Source organism: Lichenostomus cassidix, chromosome 8 (assembly GCF_008360975.1).
Source record: "Lichenostomus cassidix isolate B80296 chromosome 8, HeHo_3.0, whole genome shotgun sequence".
Classification (NCBI taxonomy): domain Eukaryota; kingdom Metazoa; phylum Chordata; class Aves; order Passeriformes; family Meliphagidae; genus Lichenostomus; species Lichenostomus cassidix.
This window is the reverse complement of record NC_139489.1, coordinates 22,733,939-22,757,274: the sequence shown is the minus strand read 5'-3', so window position 1 is coordinate 22,757,274 and position 23,336 is coordinate 22,733,939. Positions and strand designations below refer to the sequence as shown.

General features: G+C 38.6%; 1 protein-coding gene across 1 annotated transcript in view; it reads left to right on the top strand.

Annotated features, from left to right (window-relative positions):
• Positions 1–23,336, top strand: part of CDC73 (cell division cycle 73) — a 100,959-nt gene that overhangs the window by 15,069 nt on the left and 62,554 nt on the right. Inside the window, exons 8-10 of the mRNA XM_085068346.1 lie at positions 5,038–5,136; positions 6,376–6,454; positions 16,023–16,087. Of these exons, the coding sequence (XP_084924472.1) occupies positions 5,038–5,136; positions 6,376–6,454; positions 16,023–16,087 (243 nt within the window). The remainder of the gene's footprint in view (positions 1–5,037; positions 5,137–6,375; positions 6,455–16,022; positions 16,088–23,336) is intronic.

Genomic DNA, 23,336 nt, shown 5'->3' with positions numbered 1-23,336 from the left:
TTTTCCTGCTTAATATTTACAAAAAATTTAAGAATATATTCTAAATTACAACTTTGTAACATATAAGAATTATTGGTTATTCTTTCTAATAAAGTAGGAAGTAAGCCTGAATAAAATAAAATATTTTCCTGCCTAATCCTTGTATTTATATACCCTCTGTTCTTATGTGAAAAACTTAGACTAGGTGATCTAGCACATTTTCCTAGGTTTTGTTTTGAAAGCATGGGAATCTTATGTTGTATGACAGGCACTGTGATTAAATAAACAACTTCCTTTTTTAAAACTTCATAGTTTTTCAGCTTTTATATCTTTAGCCTTTGCAGCCCAGTTGTAATGTACTAGTTTTCCATTCTTTGGAAAAAAGTTACTTGTGCCCAATGTATTTTTGTCCATGAAACAAGATGTAGATACAGAAGGGAATAGACTCAGCCTCAAGCTCTCATTTAATATCCTGGATCTTGACTGGGAGTTTTATGTATTAAATTTCATCATCTTGATTTGTATTTGCCCACTGTGCCACCCCCAGCTCCTGGGTATTTTTGTGTGCGTGGAGAGAGAAGACCAGAACTGAGTAGGCTGATTGGAGTTTATAGCTGACCTAGCTCGAGGGATTGGCATTTTCCTGCTAGGTGGCATTTACCTTGGATGGAACCCACAACTGCAAATTTATCTAATACAGCATCTGAACTATTCCAGAATGTTGTGTTTTTGTGGTTTTCTGTATTCCTGTATATAAAGTATGAAGTAGCAGGATGGTTTTTTTCCCCATATGATCCTCATCTTTGTGGTTGTCAAGATTTTTATTTTGTTGCTATCACCTGCAAAATATTACTGCTGCAGTTAGTATTTGCCTATTTTGTTTTTTAAATTAATGGGTTTTTTTGGTAGGGTTGATCCTTTTAACAGTAACTACTGTATTTGAAGTAAATGTGAGAAATTGTTTTCAGTTTCTTTCAGTTCTCATATTTTTGTTCTGATGCTGCTTTGACCATTTTTACTAGTGAAGTCACCTGTGATTTCTATTGCAGTTATATTTACAGTTTCAGTAAGTTCTTTTAATTTACTGGAAAAATATTTGGATGAAACAATTTTGAAGCAAGACTAATACCATTTTAATCACTTTAGACAGCTAAGAGGTCTGAGAGTAAAATTTTGGGTATTTAAAAAAAAAATTGATTGTAAAAGCATCTGTATATGTGGGCTCTAGGTGGCAGAATTGTCCCATGTTCGTGAAACTCACAGTAGTGGGGACTTTATAGCAAATAGAAAAAGGGAAGTTGTGCCAGGCTAATAGCAATTAATGAGGAGCTCCTCATTAGTGCTTTAGATGGAGCAGGAGGGTGGCTTGGGAGTGGCTGTGCACCAGTGCCATGGTACAGCTTGAGTGCCCAAACTCCACTTCACCCAGCATTGGCTTCCTCAGTGAAACTGGGCAGCCTTTTATTGCTGCCAGGCACTACTGCAGACCTTTTGAATGTAGCACTTCAAGGAAAGATGGGCCAGATTTTAAGAATTGAATTTATATTGAGCAAAAATAAATCTTGTTTTGTCTGTATGTACCTTGAATTGGACCAAAAAAATCTGTAGAATAAAGCATTATGTTTCCTGAAAGAATAATTAGGTCAGCTGTAAAATAACTCCCTCAACACTGCTGTAGCATAACTGTTAAAAAATTATGTATTTCCATATGCTGCATTCATAGGAAAAATAAACTAGGATTGTGTATCCAGGGGATTGGCATTTTTGAGATTTTATGCTGTGCTGTATCTTCAGCGTTGCTGCTCTTTCACACTTCCGAATTAACATTTCAAATTAAATATTTCAGTTGTCGTCCGCATAATATTCTTTCTGTAAAAAGTTAGTGAAGATAACATGGCACAAGTGAGAAATGGAACTTTTTACAAAAACATAGTCCACAAATACATAGGGCTCCTAGCTATGTTTTCAGGTCAGCTTTGGTAATACACAGTTAACTTTTTGAGTGGGACATAAAGAAATGGCCAGAGTAACCTTTGGTGAATGGGAGTGTCTGGTTTTATTTTTCCCCCCAGGTGGTTGTTGTAACAATCTCCTGTGTGGCAGTGTGCTTGTTGTGTGCCCCAGCATGGTGTGTTCAGGTCAAAAGTGTGCAGAGAGCAGTTTGAGAGAACCATGTAAAATGCAGTGCTTTAGGACTTGCTCTGAATTACAAGAGCAGGGAGGAGAGAAAATTGACTTCAAAGTTGTTGAACAGTTTGCAAATTGAAGATACATATTCTGAGGCATAGGAGAGTGATGCCTTAAATGATTTTTTACTTTTTGATTTGAATTCCAGATTTAAATATGGGCTTTAAATTTAGATGTGCAAAATATTTTCTTTTAAATATACAGTTTATCACTTCATGTTCCTTATGAGCAGTGGAACAGTGTTTTAATTTCTGCTGTACTTTTACCAGGCCATCTGAATACTGTTTTCATTTTTCTTGTCATGCCATATATAGGAATTACTGAAAATGTGTGATGGGAATATTGCCTTTTTGGTACAGCATCATGCCTTTCAGTCTGTCAGTGGCTGCAAAGGATTTAGCAGCATGTCTGAGCATATCAAGCAAATGTGTAAAGAAATGTAGTAGGGGCTCAAGTCTTCCTTCTCTAGCCGTGCTCTAAGTTTGGACAATGTTTACAGCATTCTGCAGCTCCAGGTTTTCCTGGGATGCATGTCCAAGAAATCCTTATTGTCAGTTCAAATGAGAGTTTATTTGAGTTTATATGGTTTTTCTTAGGCTCCTCTCTCTGTGCAGTGAAACACCAGCATGTAAATCTGATTAAAATTGGTTACAACTTAGCTGCAGGAAAGTTTTGAAGCACTATAAGCCATATTGTGTTGCAGTGTATATGCTTCTAGTTCTACATGTTAGATTTAAGCATTTATTTTTGTCAGATGATTGAGATGAACTTTTCTTCAAATTTTTGTTCCCTCGGGAGTTGTTTTCTATGAAGCTGAAATCAGTGTTGATCCTTGTTGATCACTATTAGAAAAATATTTATTTACTTTTACTAGCATGATAAAGCTGCTGTAGTGACTAGAAGTCTTTGTTAATGAGCATTGAGGTTATGTTGAGTTACAGAAATTAAGACTGCAAGTATTTAGAATAAACTGGGATATACTGAGATGGAGGTATTTTTTATTACCAAAGAAATGTACTTAGTGATGTGACTTCATTAAGCCTTCCTCAGCAGAGCAGTGTGAGCTGACTTGGCCCTGGCATTTCCCCACAAGCAGCCTGGCATTCAATTAACACCAGTGATAGTAACTTGACTTGCTTATGTTAGTCACTCTGTTGGCAAGAGGTAGAGCGTCTGTGCAGAGAAACAAATATTTTGATGTTTAGGGTTTTTTTCCTTTTTTTTCCTGCTCTGTCCCCCAGATCAGAAGTTTTTGGTACTAAAAATGCTGCACTTGATTATTAAGTTTAACTAAATCTAGGGCAGAAGCTAAGGGATATTCATATTCTGCTCTCTGAAGGGATGGACAATGAAAACTTAGCAGTCTGCAGCTCTGCAGGGCTTTTGAAATCAGCTGTACCTGCAGTGGACTTCCTGCTCAATCATTTTGCTGTCACAGTAATGTAATCCCACATCCCTGACCAAGCCAGCAGCAGCAAGAAGATGATGTTAGTTTGAGTGCTCGTTAAACCACTGCTGGCTTTTTCCCCTTCCAAACAGACATTAGTTGTGGCCTTGGGGGACTTGCATTTTCATGCTGTGGAAAAAAGACATCAGCAAGAACACTTCTAATTCCATGCTTATTAGTGGCTTGTTTTCAGCAGATGGGAGAAAAAAATCCTGTGGGTTTTTTTACCTGAGTTTGGTCCAGGACATGCAATTTCAGGCAATTAAAATCCCATATGTTTAAAGGCCTTTGAAAAATTCATAAATTGAAATTCAAGCTCACTCTAAGACTGTGTTAACTGTAGGTTTTTTGAGTAAAGTAAGGGTATGAAACCTGGTTGTAACTTCCTTGTGACTGGGAGAAGATTTGGCTTCTGCATGGACAATCACTCTTATAACATTGCTCCTCTTGTTGATTAGTTCCTCCTTGTGAGTTTCAGAAGCTGGAAGTAGCTCCTTGTTTCCTAGAGACAGTGTGTGATAAAGCACAGCAATGAGAAGAACTGTGATTGGTGTGCTGCCCAGGCCACAGTTAGAGAGTAATCTGAATTTCCAGTAAAAGCCTGGAGTTTAGACTTTGGGTGTCCTCTTATAATTGATATGTACATGGCTTGCAGATCTTTAAATGTTTTTTTCCCCAGATTTTTCTGGCTGAAAAAGAACTTTTAATACAGTTTTGTGTAAGTTCTTTCAAACTTTGTCAAAAGACCTGGGTTTGCTCAGGGAAAGGCTTTGCCTTTATAAGTTTTTCTGGTGGTCTTCCAGTTCCTGCCTTGCTGGCTTGGAGTGGATTGACAAGATGCTGGCTGGGGTCAAGTGAACAGGCTTAGGGAAGCCTTGCAGTACAACTCTCTCTAAGTGATATCTATAAAATTCATCCCGGAAGTCTTTGGTTTGGAATTCATGTGTTTGTTTCTTGTGTTAACACCATTTCAGTGTTAGTATACAGTACTCTGGACAGTGTAAACATTTTGTGAAAACTTCATATTATTCTGAACCAGTAAAAAAAACCCAAAATCAAACTGTTTTCCCTAACTGATAAAAGGTTTCTTTTACTGATGAACCATTACTGAGAATGGGCATTAATGGCAGACATTGTGTACAGCTAACTGCAGCTTATAGATTACAAGTGCTTTGAGAAGAGTTTGGTTTACCTTGTGGTGTCATGAAGCCAGTTACATTTAGCAGGTGTGGGCCTTAAAACTCTGTGCATGTTTTGATCTTATCACAGAAAAGGGATCAGAAATCCTCTGTTCAGAAAATTGGTGCACTAGTTTGGGTTTTTGGTGAAACATAAGTTAACCGAATGGTGTCTTCTACCTGTGTAGTTGATATGTGGAATGCAGATGGTCAGCAAGGCTGACAGGTACCTGATGTCTTTTTCAGAACTTTGCCAAGAATATTTTTGCAATTCTGCAATCAGTGAAAGCCAGAGAAGAAGGCCGAGCACCTGAGCAAAGACCTGCACCCAACACAGCACCAACGGTGAGAGCAGTGCTTGCAGGAGCTCGAGGGCTGGGACAGCAAAAGGGTCTGCTCACTATTAGCTATGAAATTTGTTTTGGTTTGCTTCCAACAAATGCCTATTTTTCAAGTATTACTTCACAGCTATTCTTTGACTTCAGTTGCGTTTATTGGTATTTAAAGAGTTGAATATATTAGTTGAATTTGTTCAATATGCTCCTGTTACTGAGAGATGAATCTGCTAGTGCCAGCTTCTGCATCTCTCAAGCACTAGCCACATGCTGCATCTCTTTGCAAAAACTGTATTCGATGAGAGTGCTGCCATTTCAAATGAAATGTTTTGCTGCTTTTCTGACAGATAGGGTAGCAAATGTTTAAGAGTCTGGAGCATGACTCATGAGTGGGAACAGCTCGAACTGGCTTTCTTTTGCCTGCAATAAATCAGGACAGACTTAGAGCTTTATTGTTTAATTTTATCTAGGTATTAGACAGGCTTTGTTTAGAATGCTGGTGTTTACTATTGTGTTCTATTAAACCTAATATATCTTTGAACATGGTGGCAGTCTGCTCTAAAAGCTGCTTAATCACACTTGGTTTTGGTTTTGCTGCTACTGCATTTCACAAAGGACTAAATTTAAATAGCAAGATGAATTCCAACATGTAAATATTTGCTTTGTGTTGAATTTCTTAAATTGTGCATGGCATTATTCAAATGTCCCACTCAGAATAGTTGTGAATACATAACTAAGCCATCCACAAAAATGATTGAATTGGTATTGAGTGTGCCTCTAGATTGGTGCTTTTTAAAAACTTTTTTCCCAGACTGCCTTTTTTTTCCTCAAAATCTGTATTTATTTTATTTAGGAAAATTTTAGCTTAATCAGGCCAACAAGGGAAATTTTATGTGACTGAAGCGTTAGTCATTAATTGTTAGTTGATATTTTTTCCCTGCTAATTCTTCAAATGAAACAAAAACTCAGTGATTTCATTAAACTTAGATTTTAGTAATGTAGTTTGTTATTGTTTGTTATTTTAATTTTGTCTGAGGTTTTCTCTTTGCATTCAGTATGTGCTTCTAAACTCTGTAAGATTGTAAGTGGATATTGAATGGAAACATCAGAAACTTTCAAATGTATTGAAACTCCTACAAAAGTGAACTGGTTTTATACTCTTGAGTCATTCTAAATAACACTTCATGAAATTCACAAACCATCAAAAACCTTTTAGTATGTTTTACAAATCTTATTTAATCTGTTTTAGGATCCCACCTTAAGAAATAAGCAACCTATTCCAGCTGCCTACAACAGATATGATCAGGAAAGATTTAAAGGCAAAGAGGGTAAGTTGATTGCAATGCTTCTTTCAAAAGAAAAAAAAAAATTGAGAACCAAAACTGACAAATCATAAAGTTCATATTAGGGGATCTTCTCTGCTATTATTTCACAAGTCTATGAAAAGACAAAAAAAGAACTGTAACTATGCCTAAAGATAGCTTTTCTAAGTAATAAAATCCAATGGTATTATTTCTTAGAAATTATTTCTACCTCTTAGGAAGCAAACTCAAAACTTAAAACCAGAACTTTGGGGAAAAAGAAAATTTCTTTGAGGAAGGTCTTATGCAATTGATAAAAAAGCACAAGTGCAAGGATGACTGGTAGGAGCATAACATGAAATAGATTCCCTATCCTCAATTACAGTTACTTTAAAAGTTGCCTCCAGTAATTCCAAGTAAATATTATCTAGTTGTGTCTATTTAAATTAAAAACCAAGCTGGGAACAGCAGTGCAAGATATGAATGCCCTTCTGAAGAAGAGATGGAAATAATCTACAATATTGAAGAATTCTTACCAGTTTTAAAATGTGGTGGAACATTGAACTTGAGTGATAATTTGTCTTTCTAATGCAATTTTTCTCCTGTCCCTATTGCTTTTTTTTAATCTTTTTTTTTTTTTAGTACAACTTAAGTTATTTCACTTTCACGTCTTGCTGTGGTTTTATTTTGCAATCTTGTGTTTGTTGTGTTTGGATGGTTTTGTGTTTCTTGCAGAAGGTCATGCAAATTTTGTTACACTTCTGAATTGCCTCTTCCTTTTAGTTCTCAAGCAAAATCATTTTCCTCTTTAATGAAACTTCCCATCTATGTTTTTAAGGTATTTCTATTCTGCTGCAAGGACTTACATGCTGCTACATATAATTTTCAACTGCAGGGGAACAATTCAGCTTGCATCTTTTAGAATATTTGGCTTTGTCCAAGTTATTACCATTTTTTGTTCAGAGAAACTGTAGCCAACTCATCTCTGAAATCATTTAAATAATAAAAAAAGTTTTGTAAAGATGCATTTACATGTGAATACATCCTTTATGTTTATGGGGGTGTTTGTTTGTGTATGAAACTTCCTATGGGAAATTTGGTCAGATACTGTATTATGTCCTCTTGAAGTCTATTCCCTGTTGGCCTCCATATGCTTATGTTTCAGTGCAGTGGTTTTATTTACTACTGCTCATTGTCAGTTGCATGGTGGGATGGAGAAAAAAGCCAAAGCAGGATGTTTGGTAGCTTTTTTAGCACTGAAAAGTAATCTGAAGTACCTTACATAAAGAATAATTGTTGTAAGAAATGGAATTTGGGAAAGAAAAGGCCAAAAAAAAAAAAAAAAAGCTAAACCAACCCTTCCATGAATATTTTTACCAGTACTTACTAAGTTTCCTTCTGTTAATATCTTAAATCTTCAAAACTCTTCTATTTGCCAAGTAGTTTCTCTTTCAACACCATTTTCTATTAAGATTTAAAAGTAGTAAATATCTAAACCGATTAAATAAAAGTCAGGGCAAGAAATTAATGGGCAAATATAATAGTTCAAATGCACCAAAGCCTGTAATCCACTGTGGACTCTTTTACAACAAGAAGCTCAGGTACAGGGAGGGTCTGTGCCCTCCTAGCTGCCAATGACATGGTTCTGGTCAGGAACCCTGCAGACAGCATCTTTGCTGAACAGCTGGGTGGATTTTTTTGCTTTTACCACATGTGTGGTGCAGGAGGGAACAGGAAATAGCAGGTTTTGCATGGCAGGAAAGAAGAATGCAGAAGAGTTTGTGGAGCAGCTCATCAGTGTGAGCTTAAAGTAGAAACTTCTGAGCAGAAAGCAAAGAGGAGATCAGATGACTGACAGGGAAAAAAAGATAATTAGCAGTGGTGAAAAATCCATTTCAATGTTGTGTCATTCTGAGAATGTAGCAATGAGGTTTCTGTCAGTGCTGAAATGGGATTGACTGGACTGCAGCTCTTGTTTCACTTGAAAGGTTCCTGTGTGATGTGGTTATGAAATCCTGAAATGGTCATATTCTACCTCAGTAATTTTCATGGTCACACTCCTTCATTCTAGAATGTGTTTATGTGCCTTAACTTTCTGGTTACTTATATTTGGTTTAGTCACACACAAAGTTAATTTTGTATTTCAGGTTTCTAGGTGTATTTAAAGAAATACATAGGTTAAGAATAGCAGTGCTGTAATACCAAGTTAGCTAAATGTAGGCTAGCACTGGAACTATAAATGAGGTGTTGGAAAGAAGGTATTTTAAACGTGAGATTGACTTTTAAAGGTACTGGTTCATCACTTATGGAAGGTACATAGAATTAGTAATGAACATCTGGATTTCTTAGGAGATGACCTGGGGATATTTGAGATCTTCCTTGGCTACAAATTAACTTTAGAAAATAGCAAATATATTACTTATTTCTAGGGTGTTCTATTGTAAAAGTAGAACTTTTAAATTTTAGTCTAACTGAAACTGCAAGTGCAGGTGGTTTTCCAAAGTCCTAGTTAGGCATTAATGCACTGGTAATGTCATTTACTTAAAACTGAGCCATGCACAGCACTTGCAGCTCTGTCAGGAATGAACTCATTCCTTACAGGATTTTTAATTTAGTTGCACTCAAAATGAAGTTGTGGCTCCCAAGTGCTCAGTGTGAAGTGAAATTACAAGTAGAAATAGTCATCAATACAAATAAAATAAGGCATTTTTTGTTCAATAAACATTGTTTTTTTACAGTAAGTCCAGTAAGAACTTGGAATTACACATTTATGGAAAGGTTGCAGTGTTGGGACTTTTGGGAAAGAAGTCTGAGGGAAAAGAATGATTATTTAAATTCAAAGTGTAATAAATTGCAGTCTATTAGTCATTACTAATAGACAGTTTAGTTATAGTCAGTTTATAAGTCATTACTAATAAATGTGGCTACAATGCCATTGTATCTACATTTATTAGTAATGATGGATGACCACTAAGATCAAGTTGAACCCTATAGATTTCTGCCATTCTGAAGGGTTTCCACACCTTGCCCTTTGTGCCTGCCTGTGGTTGGCCACAAACTGGGGAGGGCAGGATTGTGTGAAGCTTGTGAACAATGGGCACAGAGGCAATGTCTTTAGGCTTTTGTCTTTGTGTCTCATCTGTTTGCTGTTTCCTCAGAGGTATTGAAATCCTAGGAAAGGTTCACAGTAGTCCTCTTCTAGTTGCAGCAGGATTGTGGCATATTGCCTATCTTCAGTTCTGTATGATACTACAGTATTTCAAGTTAAGGCAGCAAAGACGTGAACTGTTTTTCTTTGAATATGTGTGCTTTAATACAGAATTTTTCCATTAGCATTCTTGTCCTTAGCATAAGAAATTTAAAGCTTGTAGAGCTAAGAGAGTAAATTTAGGAATTTTAACATGCATTAAGTAAACTGTTGAGTTGCAGCCAAATTTCTCTGCTTCTTGTGATGGATCATTATTTCTGATGCAGTGTATCAGGATGCCTCTCTGGTTGACTGACTTAAAATTTTCATGCCAGATGGGACAGGCTTTGCTGCTAGAGTGGTTTAATAGTCAGTGTGAGGGGGTGGTGATTGTGCTGTTCTTGAAGAGCAAACAATGAGTTGCACATGCTGAGGCAGCCCAGGGGGAGGGTTGGTACCTTTTGTCCAGCTGGGCTCCTGGTCCTGCAGCTTAGGTCAGGCAGGACAGAGAAACCTTTCCTTTGACAATCAAGTTGAGATGTAGGCCAGAGGAAATGCATTAGAATGTCGTTTGCAGTGGGAATTGCACATCCTGGATATTTCCACATGGAAGGTGCAAGAACACCTTGCTTGGCAGTGCTCCCATGCTGCCCAAGTGTTCAAATGTTTTTGAGCTGAGGAAGTGAACTCTGCAATCACTTTCCTTGGGTGCTCTTTCCTTCCTCTTGGTTTGGTTTCTTTCATGCTAGCAGTTAGTGATGCTATCGTCTTCAATGACACAGCTCCATCCTGTGCTAAACTTTCTCTGCTTTTTACCTTTGCAGTTTTATTCCTTTCCTTCGTATTACTCCCTTAAACTTCTTTTTATACTTGATTAATGTCCATCTTTACTATTGGTGAATTTTTTTGCAGCAGCAGCAGCAGCAGTCTGGTTCAGACTGCAGTCTTTCATGCCTTCTTGAGCAACATAATTTTAAAATCTTTTTCAGGATTTAAAAATCCTGTGCTCAAATGTCATTTTCCTAGTTTACAATCAGTCCTAAGTGCTAAGCCCAGGCAACAGAGGATTGTCAAGTTATTATATTTGAGGTGACTCTGGACCTTAACATTTTGTTTCTCTCTCCTATACATTAAGGAAGTTTCTTTGTAAGGCGTGTCTCATTGTAAGTTATTTTCTTTTAAATTGTGTGATATCCTTTTACACAGAGAGTAGAACTGGTAGCAGGAGATAGCACTTTCTGAAGTTTTACTGGTCAGACTTGGTTTGACCTGTTAGACATCTATTTATTACATTCAATTCTAAGATTATAGGATTCTGGGTTTTTTTTTTTTCCCTAGCAGAGAGTATGTGCAAGAGATGCACACTTGGAAAAAGAGTGTGGTCCAGCTGTATTTTCTGGCTCGGTGTGGTCAAGTAGTTTGATAACATTCAGCACTGTAAATTCGCTTCTGTGCTGGAAAATGCACATGGATTCATACTGTAATTAACTGTGAGAAACTTAAGATGTTGATGTTAATTACTGGTAAGATTATTACAGAGCTGTTACATATTAACTGTACAGAGAATTTATAAAGTAATTAGTGTAGCTTGGAAATTTAGGTGTGAAACTTTTACTTCTTAGGGTACCAGGATTGTAAAGGAGTGCTCAGTAAACTCTTAAGCAGAGGGAAATTTGGTGTCAGGGATTAAATTACTGGGGCAGAGAAGTGGGCTAGTGAATCATTTCCAGGCAGTCTGAAGTGTGTTGCTATCTGGGGCTTGAAGAGTGTACAGCTGAAAAAAGAAGTGGTTATTCAGCCTTATTCATCCACAATTCAAACCAAGTCTTTAACTTGAGCTCTTCAGTGTTTGAGACATGCTGCTTTGTTCTGTTTTTATTTCCCTTGACTTCCTTCCAGAAATTCAGGTTAATTTGAGTCTTTTCAAAGCTTTTATTCTTTTGGTAATGTATCAGAGCTCAAGTTTATACCGGGATTGGATGACTTGAGCTGCAGCAGGTGCAGAATCAAAGTGCAGAGTGACCTAGATGGATGTGGAGCAGTGGCTTTAAGCAGATGGAAGGCACTCTGAGCATTAATACTTATTTGCAAGGAAATGGAACATGCACCCAAATGGTGATGGACAGTAAAATCAGTCCAAAAAGCTGATGCATTAGGGTGCATGTTTTCATTTCCAGGTCTAATTACTTTAAATAAGAAAAGGCACTCAGATTGATATATGGTGATGCTAAAAAGGTAACTAGTGATGAACCACACTGGAAATGTTTATGGTTCTTTTAGCAGCCTTTAGGTCATGGAACTGTGAAACTGTGACCATAATACATGCAATGACTGGGGAAAAAGTAATCCCTGGTGCTAGTTTATGTTTTTGAAGCATTAGAGTTGTTTATTCAGTTCTAGTTATTATGTTTAGTCTCTCAAGATGTAGTTTGTAAGGCATCTGTTGATGCTGGTGTTTTTAACAGTGTGTGTATTTCTAAAATGGATTGTATTTGGCAAACAAAAGGTTGCAGTACACTTTTTCGTTACAAAGTTATTGTTGGGCTTTGCTTGCATTCTTTTTAGTCCTGTCCTTAGTGTTAGACATGTGATTGAAGCATTTAATATGGACTGCTCTTTGCCTGAAGGAAATGTGTATCTTAACTTTGTCGTAACTTTATTGAAAATTCCCAATGTATTCAAGACCCTCAAGTAAGTTTTTTAACAGTTGTTCTGCATCTAATTCCAAATCTAAAAATTAGGGTTTGAAGTCTTACCATCATGCCACTTTTATTTATATGGCTCTTTTTTTCTTAAATACCTTTCCTTAGTAGATGCTTCATCATTTTAACTGCTTCTAATACCACCAGTGAAGCTGGGATTTTAAAGCTGGAGTTACAAACCAATTCTTGGCCAAGCATTACCATTTCATCTCTGTGCTGGTGCATGACTCAGCAGCACAGGCTGGAGCTGCTTTGGGAGGGAGAGGAGAGGCATGGCTTTTGTGTTCTTGGAGGGTATGGCACAGCACTGATGCTGATGTGTGCTGAGGGTACATTCCAGGGGCTCTGGGTCGCTGTCTGCTCTGCTCCTCTTTACTGTGGCCTGTGGTTCCTCCTGTATCCCAGGTCTGCTTCTGAGCAGCTGCATCAGGCTTAGCCCCTGGCCTTGGGGAAGGCTGGTCCGTGAATATCTTTTGCAGCATTAACCTGGCTGACCCCCTCAGCAATTTTTGAAGTGGGAATGAAGCTGGAACTGTGGAGTTGCTGCCCTGGAGGCATTTATTTCCTGCTTTGCACAGGCTGTGAGTGGAGCTGAAGGTGCTGCTGGAAGTGGCCAAGTGTACAAACTGTTGAGACCTTACAAAATGGTACAAACATGTGAGGGGCAGGGCTCTTGCTTGTAGCAGTGTTTATTTCTGTGAGAGAAGTGTTTGGCTGACAGGTACAATATATCACATGGTGGATGTGAGAGGATCAGATGAACAAAGCTGTGTTCTGAGAAAAGTGTCCATGCTCTTACTGCTTCAGCGGGGTTTGCTGTGCTGCCTCAGAAGCTGGAGATGCTTAACTCTGATTCAGCTGTTGCTTGAGAGTTTGAGGCAGGAAATTGGAGAGCTGGTGGGCAGTTTGGAAGGTGTTTTTTTTTCTGCTGATCTCACCCTACTTCATGGGCCCTGAAGGAGATCTGGTAGTAACTGTTAGCAGGAATCTAAGTGGGTACCTACACTGACCATTTACCATGTCTTGTATTGGCTTTAGTAAAGAAAGATACTATGCCATTATTTGCTAATTATCAGAACTGTTTTATTTGCTACCTGAGTAGCTGCTAAATAGCACTGAGGGTCCTGTGTAGCTGTTGGGAGCATTTATCAGGCAGGAAACTGGAGTTTGCTTGAGGCAACAAGTGGTTCTTCATCCAAGTTGTTTACTCCTCCTCTTAGAAAGGTCAGGACTGGGCTGGGAGCAGGAAGCTGATGAGAGCCAGAGCTGTGGTTTGTGGCTCTGGTGGCTCATTAAATGAACCAGGAGAGATTTTATGAGAGACTGGGGAAGAATTTTGCAAAAGATGAAACCAGTGGCAGTTGAGCAGAGATTTGTTCCCTACCAGGTGCCTCTCTCCCCTTTGATTTACTTTCTAACTGTGCTTCTGGCTCTGTGGGCCTTTATTCCCTTTGCAATGCTGATGGACACAGGGAACAAACATGGAGAACTAATTACAGTCAGGATTTGTGCTGAGAGGAAAGAAGTCACAGCAGGCCAGGCACAACAGAGGATGGTGCTGTGCTGGTCTTGCTGTAGGGTATCTGTGTTCTTTGGAAAGAACATTTGACCAAAATAGTTGGAAACGCTCCATGTCACAGGCATGAGGAGCCCATAATAGGTCAGTCTGGAAAGGATAAAGGTTCTCTTGGTGGTGATGTTCTGAAAGTCACAAACAACTGTCAGCCTAGATTAGACACCTCTGATTTCTGTCACTCCAAGTCGGCAAAAGCATCTCTTCAACTTAGGGAGTTCTACCAAGTATTCTGCAAGGCTTCAGGCACCACCTGAAATATTAATATGCTCCTAGCCCAGCAGCAGTGACCTATATAGTCACAGAGCAAACTGTTCTGCGTGGAGGTGTTTGTGCAGTCACATCTGACCATCTTCAGCTCAAGCTCAGCTGTGTGACCTCTGAGCTGAGACTCAATGCACAATTACAGCCTGGGGTGGAGGGGAAAGGCAGTATCAATTTATATAAGGAGGCTAGACTGCTTTCTTTTTCTTTTTTTTTTTTTGGTAGTAGGAAAGACTGGATTCATGTGTGTCTGTACCCGCGTTTTAGTTTCTCAGAATCATGTCTGTAGCTCAGAAATGTTAAATCTGGCAGAAAGGGAGGGGTGGCCTTGAGAAGTGAAGCTGAAGATCTAGACCTGAGGTGGCTGTAAAACAAAACATGGTCAGTGACACCAGACATCTTGCCTTGGTAGTGGGTGGCAGGTCTGGTAGCATGAGTGAGGGGGAAAAGGTGAAACCCCAAACACTCTGAAGGAGTGTTCAGAAAGTAGATAGCTGTCTCTGTGGTGAGAGGAGTATGATCAGTTTCCAACTCTGGAGTATCTTTTTATAGGCACTGGAGAGTTCTTAAATCTGGGAGACTTTTCTGCCTTGTTTCCTTTGAGTGTCTGATGATCTTCCTGATCTAAGGAAGAAAGGAGGAGCAGCCACAGATGTTTCCCAGAGCCATGTGCATTGCTTTCAAGGTTGTCTGGGTTTCAGTTTAAGTTAATTTACTAATGATGAGAGCAAGAAGCTGTAATGGTTTTGAAAATTGAATATTTTTCTTGGACTTCTTGTAGGTTCAGGTAGGAGCCATGCTTTGGTTCTGCCTTTATTTCTTCATCTATCATGTTCTTGTGCTAATGCATTGTATGAGGGGAGTGTAATAAAAGACAAAACCAAACCAGTTCCAAGTAGCTGTTTCTGCACAGTATCAGTTACCTTTACTCAACTCCAGTTCAAATAGCCCAAAAGTTGCTTAGATGTAGACATGTACTTGTTTATCATGGTTTGATAGGTGATAATCATGCAATTTTAGGTAGGAATTATTTGGATGGTTGGGTGATGGGATCAGTTGATGGTAGATGCATGAAGCTAGGGAATTTGCAAAAGGGAAAATGTTTTCTTGTGAGTCCTGGTGGCAGTATTCAGGAGCTTACTTTGATCTTAGATCAATGAGAATAGGAGGACAGAGAAGGAGTTTTCAAAAGCAAATGGGCTGCTGACAGCAGGTTTAGTCACTGGGCAGTTGCAGGCTCCTGGTACTTAGCATAAATTCAATCTAATTAAAACTAATTAAAACAACCCACCCCAAGAACCCCTCTTTTTATAAACTTTAGTCTGGTATTGAGTATTTATGCAGATTCTATCCTCTGTATCATGTGACAATGGCATTGTTGCTGTTCAGCACTCCAGAAGTGAATTTATCAAGTAAAATGGCCACAGTTTTAGAGTTGGCATTTAAATTGGTTTCTTAAATATGTTTTTCCATTAATACAATGTGAATATGTTGCATTATAATGTATTCTGGGAATATGAGGTTATTCTCAATTTTGTAGTAAGGAGAATTTCTGAGACTGCATGCAAGTTGTAACATATTCTCACAAAGATTTAAGTTTATAGCCTTTCTCTGAAGTGCTTTCAATTACTCCATGCAGCAGGAAAAGCTTACTCTGGTTACAGAAATATCAAACTGACCTCTGTTTAAAGAAAGCAGATTTCCTAGTGACTGCCCAGGTTTTGTCCTGGGAACAGAACCAAAACCACCGCCAACAGCAAGAGGTGTTGTTTGACACAATAACTTCAGAGATACCTTCAGTGTTGTCCATTCAGACATGACACTGCTGTGTTCACAAGGATTTACAGAAGGCATTCTTTTCCTTTGCAGAAACGGAAGGCTTCAAGATTGACACCATGGGCACCTACCACGGGATGACTCTGAAGTCTGTGACGGTGAGTGCAAAGTATTTGCTTAAAAGTTTTATAGACATGATAGTGTGGCTATATATATAAAATGTGTTTTTAGAGAGAGGTATCTTGTCCTCCTGGCCTAGGCTCTGCAAGGTCACTTAGGCTGAGGAAGAGCATTGGTGAAAGTTGTTCTCTATGAAAAGACAAAAGGTGTTGTGTTGGATCTGCATGTTTTAGAGGGCTGTGCTTCTGGGATTTGTTTGCACTAAAAGAGTGTGCTGGGAAGGTTTCTTGTGGAGGTGCAGCCTTTTTCTGCTATACTTAATGTACCCAGGTTTTTGCCAACCTTAGGTGTGTCTGGGAAGGACATCTTTCATAATCATAAGTGATAAAACTATATTCAGAAAACTGAAGTAATTAAACCAGGTTTTGGAGTATTGCTCTGTTTCTCACCCTGCATTTAATAAAATAAACTTTATTGGTGGTGGAAGAGTTAGACCTCAGCATTGCTGTTAAAGCTTTCTGGCCTGATGAGATGGACTTGTATGGCTGTACAGTGCTGTCAGTGGGAGCTGCAGCATTCACAGATGAGAGAGACTCTCAAGCAGATTCCCTTTTTTTTCTTTGGCCTGTTTGTCTGCTTTTGTGGAAGTGGGATGAATGCTCTCAAATAAATGCTGTTTTGATCTGCTGGTAAGTAGGACAGGGGCTACAAAACTGCTGTAGTGCCCTTGTTAAGGTTTTTGCCATGTGCATACCTGTGGAAATGTGATGAATAGACAGCACTAAACACTCTCCTAAACCCATGCACTGCTTCTAGTTTGCACTGCTCATTTGAATGTAAAATAGTGTCTTGAGTGGACATTTCTGAAAAACATTCAAGGGGTTTGTTTGATAAAAGTTCTTTCCCAAGTCTTTAATTCCTAACTCCTCTTGACTTAGGAGAGGAAATGAAAAATGTTAAAAGAAAAAGGAAGGGAATATTTAAGTAAGGAATCTACTTAATAGTTAAGAGTGTCATTTCTAGATGAATTCAGAAGTTGATTGGGTGAAGAAAAAAGATAACCTATGATGTCTGAAGATTTGTTCTTGAACTTGGCATGAATTTTGGGCTGCTTTATGAGGAATCAAACTGTTGTTATATCAAACCCCAGTTTCTATGGGATATCTGCTTCAAGGGGTAGTGACTTGAAATGGATTAATAGGTTCTGTTTAAATTGCTCTGTGGGGAGGAAAAAGAAGAAAGAGAAAAGCAGCATTATAGTAAAGCAGAAATGTTGAAATGTTTTAAGCTTATCAGTGTAAAATCGGTAGAAGTTTGAAGGGATGTTCAGTAACTAAAAATTACATGATTTTTTTAAGGTCATAAAAATAATTAAGGTTGGTTGTTCTAGGAATCCTACCTTGTGTATTGAGAATACTACCTAGAGTTTTCAGGTTATTAAACTGTCCTTGTTGGTTTCTTCCATTTAGAAAGAAAGTATAATAGATATTAAATTACAAGTAAACCTTTTTTTAACATTAACCAGAGTTTTTTAAAATAACTATTTAAGAGGTATTGCACGACGGCACATAAAGCATCATCTGGTGTCATGAGAAATATTAAAACTCCATCTGTCACTTAGCTTTTGTCTGAGAAAGAGCTGGTAAGGGATTTTTGAAGCCTTATTTTCCAGGCTATTAGAAAGGTGCCCTAAATGTTTAGCTCATTCATAAATTGTAGTGACATTCTGGCTTTGTGTTTCAGAGGGGGGAGAAATAAATCTGTTAATTATATTCATCTGTTTTTGTCTAAACTTTGTCATAGTGATGGACCACATAGTTTTAACCCATAATCTCTGATTGTATTTCTGTTTAGAATAGTTAATCTCCTGCCACTTGGCAAGTTTCATATTTTGGTTTTACTCAAGGGGTTTTGTGCTTTGTTCATATTTTTTATGTGAGACAAAATTAGGGAGGAAATGGGAAAGTGATTTCTTCCCCTAGGTGTTTAATGGGAAAGTACATTATAGTCATTGGCTAATTGGTAGGAATATGGAGGATAGCCTTGGACTTCATTCCACCTGCATGGTCTCATCTGCTGTCCTCCTGGTATTGGTATAATCCCTCTGTGAACTCATCAAACATTTCAAAGGAATTGGAGTGTTAGGTAGCTCTTGGTTAGAAGCTGTCTTGAAACTTCAGACCTCTGATTTGCAGATGGATGCTGACATTTGGAAGCTTCATTTTTATGCTATTGTTCTCCTTGACATGGTGGCTCCTCCGTTTCTTCTGTGGTGTTTGCTTCCATTAATATGTATTTCCAGAGAGCAGTCAGATTCCCTCAAAACTCATACTTCTTACCTGCAGTGTAAAGTAATCCAGTGTTTGGAGTTGCCCACCTGCTTCTCATAGAAAATTTGTAAAAGGTTCCTTTCTTTTGTGTTATATTCCCTACACTTGCACTCTGCCTTATTGTAATTCTCTGTAATGATTTTTATGAAATGTGCACAACTTCTGTTTTGTGTTTGTTCTTGCTGAAATGTGAGCTGTCCTGGATGCTTGTTCTTTTTAACAGCAAAACAAAAACTTCTTCATCTTGACTGCTTTCTTTTCATCAGTGATGTTGGAAACTTTCTTAGCATTCAGAATTTGTGCCAGAACAGATGGTGAATGGTGGGCTTTTTCTGAAGTAATGTCAGCTAAAATAACTTGTGCTGCTGGCAGTTCTTCCCTGTAACAGGGCTTTTGCTTAATTGGCACACTTTCTCTTAGGAAGAACTGACTTATTTATTGAATTTTTATTGTGAAGGCATGATCTCATTATTCTGGACCTGGAATTGTTTATAGCAAGACATTTTCCTCAGAAAGATTTTTTTTTTTTATCATATTTTTTTCCGGTTTTTAATACCTGTGGCACCTTCTAATTGCCTGGATTGATGATATTTTGGAAAACTAGTAAGTAAGCTAGTGGTGGTAGCTCTTGCTATCTGCTTATCCAGCAGTTCATGTAGCAAACTGTCCAGCATGACTTTTCAAAGCTGCAGATCTCCCTGCAGGCTTCACTTCCAGGCATCATCCCCTGTATAGCAGAACAACTTCTGGTTTTTACCTAGGCAGGTTTCCTGTTTGAGGTGGAGCAATCTTTGGAAGATAAGTTTGTTTGTATTTCTGTACCATGCAGGGTGTGAAGGAATGCTGAGAGAGAATTTAAACTGATATTCTGGACATATTCTCTGTTACTTGTGTAAATTTGACATGTTTGGGGCATTTGCCTCCTGCTTTTCTAAAGGGAAATGTTATCCAGGAGCCTAGGCCAGTGTCATCCAGTGGAAGCCTCCAAGGTGGGTCTCACCTTGTATATACAATGAGATTGAAGGTTGGACTATTTGTTTCTGTAACTAGAGTATGTGTAACAAACAGCATTCAGCTGTTAGTGTTGCTGGAGATGTACAGATCAGAACAGACTGTTTATCTGCACCCAGGGCAGGATAGGGAGGAGTTGCTTGTTCTGTGAGAACAGATAAAGCTGGCTGTGGGTACTCAACTCTCCCAAGCTGAGGGTATGCTTTGTATTGACTGTGAGCACATGCAAATAATATTTGTTTGTCCATTACAATAATAGTAATGGTGATACTGATTTTACTCATCTTGGTGCTTTTTTCTTGAGTTCTCATGGCTTTAATATGAAAGAAAGGAATAGCACGAAAGCCTGTGGAGTTCTGTGGGGTGATTTCCTCTGAGCTCTTAGAGCCCTGGCTTGTCAGGAGCTGTGATTCAGGGGGGCTGTGAACTTGTGTTCAAGTGAACAAGAACTGCATAGCACTGCAGTAGGCCCTTGTAGAAGTTATTTTGTTGTCTTTCCTGATTGCTGGAAAGCTGTTCTGTTTTCAACGTGGGGTTTCTTTTAGCATTCAGGGCTGCTGAAGCTTGGGAGCTTGCTTTGTCTTTGGTTTTTGCTGCTGGTAATGGAATCTGTCATTGATCATCTGCACTCATAAGCAGCCAGAGCTGTTGTTGGCATTTGTGTCTCTTGCTGTTCAGTAAACAGGCAGATACGAGAGTTTTTGTAGGGATTGAGCTGATGCTCTTCCCAGGGAGTTTGGAGCTACACCTGCATGATCACTGTGGTTAGTGAGGGCTTCAAGTGGAGGCACTTCACTTACAACAAACTCAAATGCAAATTTCTGTGCTGTATTCAAACTTTGTAAGTAAGAAATTCTGTTTAAATTTTCAGTGCTTTTGAGTTCAATGATGTTTTTCCTTCAGATCTACAAAAGTAACGTTTTTCTTTCCACTGTTCACTGCCAGGCTGTACAGCAATCTCTGGGTAAAAGTACCCTTAGTAAACATATGGGAGTATCAATAATTAAAGTAAAGGCATTGCATTTCGGTTTCAACAAATACATTTCGTAGTCCCAACAGAAAACAACTAATTAAAAAGGAGTCCCTATGCAAGCCACAGTACAAGCAGGTGTAATTTCAGAAGAATTGAAGACTGGTTCTGCAGCCCTAAGGTCAGCAGCGTTTTTCATCAGTTTGTGGTCAGTATCATATTTGGGGCATTAATTAATCAAAGGGTGTTATTGTTACTGCCCTCAAAATCTTTTGAGGTGGATATAATCTCTCATTTATTTTTTTAACTGAGAGGTTGTTTAACTATCTCTGGTGTATTTTCAAAGAAATAGTGTGCAGTATGAGGGAATTGCATGCACTTTACAGACTGCGCCTTTGGAAAGGAAGCACTTGGGGCAGAAGCTATCAACATGGTGTGTGCATGTATTTTATATGAAAGACTTAGGATAATTGATATGCTTCTGTGTGAGTAGGTAAATCCACAGGATCTTATAACTGATGGTGAGGAATTAAAATTATGATTCAGTGCCAAAACGCAAAATGACTTTACAGAAGCATATGGTGGAGTTGGACGTTGTCTCTCGGTGTTCAGAGAAATAGCACTTAGCTTTTAAAAAGAAATAAAAACTTAATACATCTTTAATATTAGAGATGGAGGAGAGGTACTTAGTCATCCACATCACTAGTTTTCTGTGTCATGTCCTAATCTCATTAAAATGTTGGAGGACAGTGGGATTGAGGGAGGAGTCAGCAAAACAACGAACTCTTTGAAATGTTTGAAATGGGCTCTGAAGTGAAACACAATTTTCATGCAGCCTGTGCATAAACTGGTCATTATTCCCAATGTGAGTGGTGCACCAGCCTGCCCACTCCCCCACTTCTCTCTGCAGGCTGAGCAGCATTCTGTGAATTCTCTGTGTGCATCCTATTCAGTTTTTAACCAGCAAGAGGTGGTGAGGAAAACTGTAATAATATGAAATCATAAAGCTACATAGATTTGCATGGAAGGCAGGTTTTTTTAGAAGAGTTTTCCATAGATGGTACTGGAGGTACAGAATTACTTCTCACCTTAGGTATACTTACCTGTAGCTATTTCAGACACACCCATGAGTTCCTTGGTCCATGAGGGTTAAGGGCTAGGATATGACCATGAACTCAAAAAGCCCTTGAGCTGGAGTAAAGGATGTTTCTCCAGAACAGTCTGCCAGCAACCCTGCACTGTTCTGGGGTAGCAGACAAGAAGGCTTTGTGTGTCTGTACTACTCTAATGAGAGTGGATGAAATGCAACCAAGTTTCCTTAAGAACTATTGCTGTATGTTATATTTAAGGCCCACAAAACAGTTTCAGTGGTTAGCATTTCATTGCCTCAGTCATGTTTCAACTATTAAATTGCTTTCCCTTAAAGAGTTTCAGTGTAAATAGTGAAACTGATAGAGACCAAGAAAAATCACATACAAATGCTGCTTTCAAGAAAAAGTGTTAGGTTGAACAATGGTGCACTCGTTTTCTTTGGGATTGTAAATCATGTGTATCTGTGCCAAGATATCTGGCTGTTGTACTGCGTTACACAATAGAACTGCCTGTTTTGTTCCCCATAATAGGTTTTCTTTTATTTCGAGAGTAAGAACTGCAAATTCAAGAGAAGAAAGGGATGTTGTATAACCAGTCATGCTTCAGGAAGTTAGGCATTGCTGTGTGGCACCAGTGTGCTTCGGGACAAGAGGGAGCAAGCCCTGGAGCTGTGGGGCTTTGCTGCTGAATGGGAGCCTGGAGTCACTGCTGTGTGTAAAACTGCATTGTGGCAGTGCTAAGTGTGCTCGTGGCATGTCTGGCAGGGCCTTGAGGGATTTGAGTGGAGCAGTGCCAAATGTGAGAACCCAAAGCATTCCTGAGTGTACATTCCATTGGAGCTTTACACGTCCAGGAAGCTTTTCTTACAAAGGCTTGAGAGCCTCAGACATGCTGGTGTGAGTTCGGAGATGACTTGCTAGACCTGTCCGGATCTCAGGCTGGGTGACAGGAGTGTATTTGTTAGCCCTGGGGGTATCCCCTGAGAAACTCATCTGCCATGTACACTGTGCACTAGGACTGGGATCCTTTATGAATGTTTTAGGAGTCACTCTTGTTTGGAAACATGGTCCCAAATAAAACTGCCTAGGAAACTTCATTTGTGTTCTTTGAATTGCATGTCCTTTTTCACTTGAATCCTGTATAGGATTCTGCTTGGATTCATTTGTGTTTCTCAGGTCTTCGGGTTTGTGTGCAATGGAGGTTTTCTAGGGTGTTGCTCAGTGATACCAGCTGAACCTGAGCTACAGATTTTTGTTTTTGTCTTAATTGTTCTGAACAATCAAACATCATGCACTGCACAAGCTTATGTTAAACAACGCTGTCAACATCCTTCCCTCTGCAAATTATCTCCAAACATCTAATGAATGTCTAACAGCTGCATCTTCACCTGACATTTCTGGGGAAAGAACAGGTCTGCTGTTATGTAGGGTTGTAATTTATTCTCAGCTATTGAAGGTGTTGTAAAGGTCTTGCAGACCCTGTAGAAATGAGTATGTGTCAGATGGGGAATCAGAGAACAATCCACTTTAACACAGCTTCTTCTCCCTGCAGGTTTTGGGTAGCCATACTCTTGTCTTGGAACAAGAGTTTTAACAGTTTTGAAGGTTTCTAGCACACTTTGTAATTCAAAATAATTGAATACAATTATTCAATAATTTTGATACAATAATTAAATCAAATACAATAATTAAATCAAAATTACTATTAGAGTATTTAATGATCATCTGAGTAATTTCTGTAACTTAATGTGACAACAGAATAAAGATTTCTTTCTCTATTCAGTTTTTGAGATTATACCATTGTCATTAGGCCCTGGATACTTTACAGCTTAGTTTTTTGCTTGTAATAGAGTAAGGTAGAATTAGTTATTTGTGGAAATAAGTT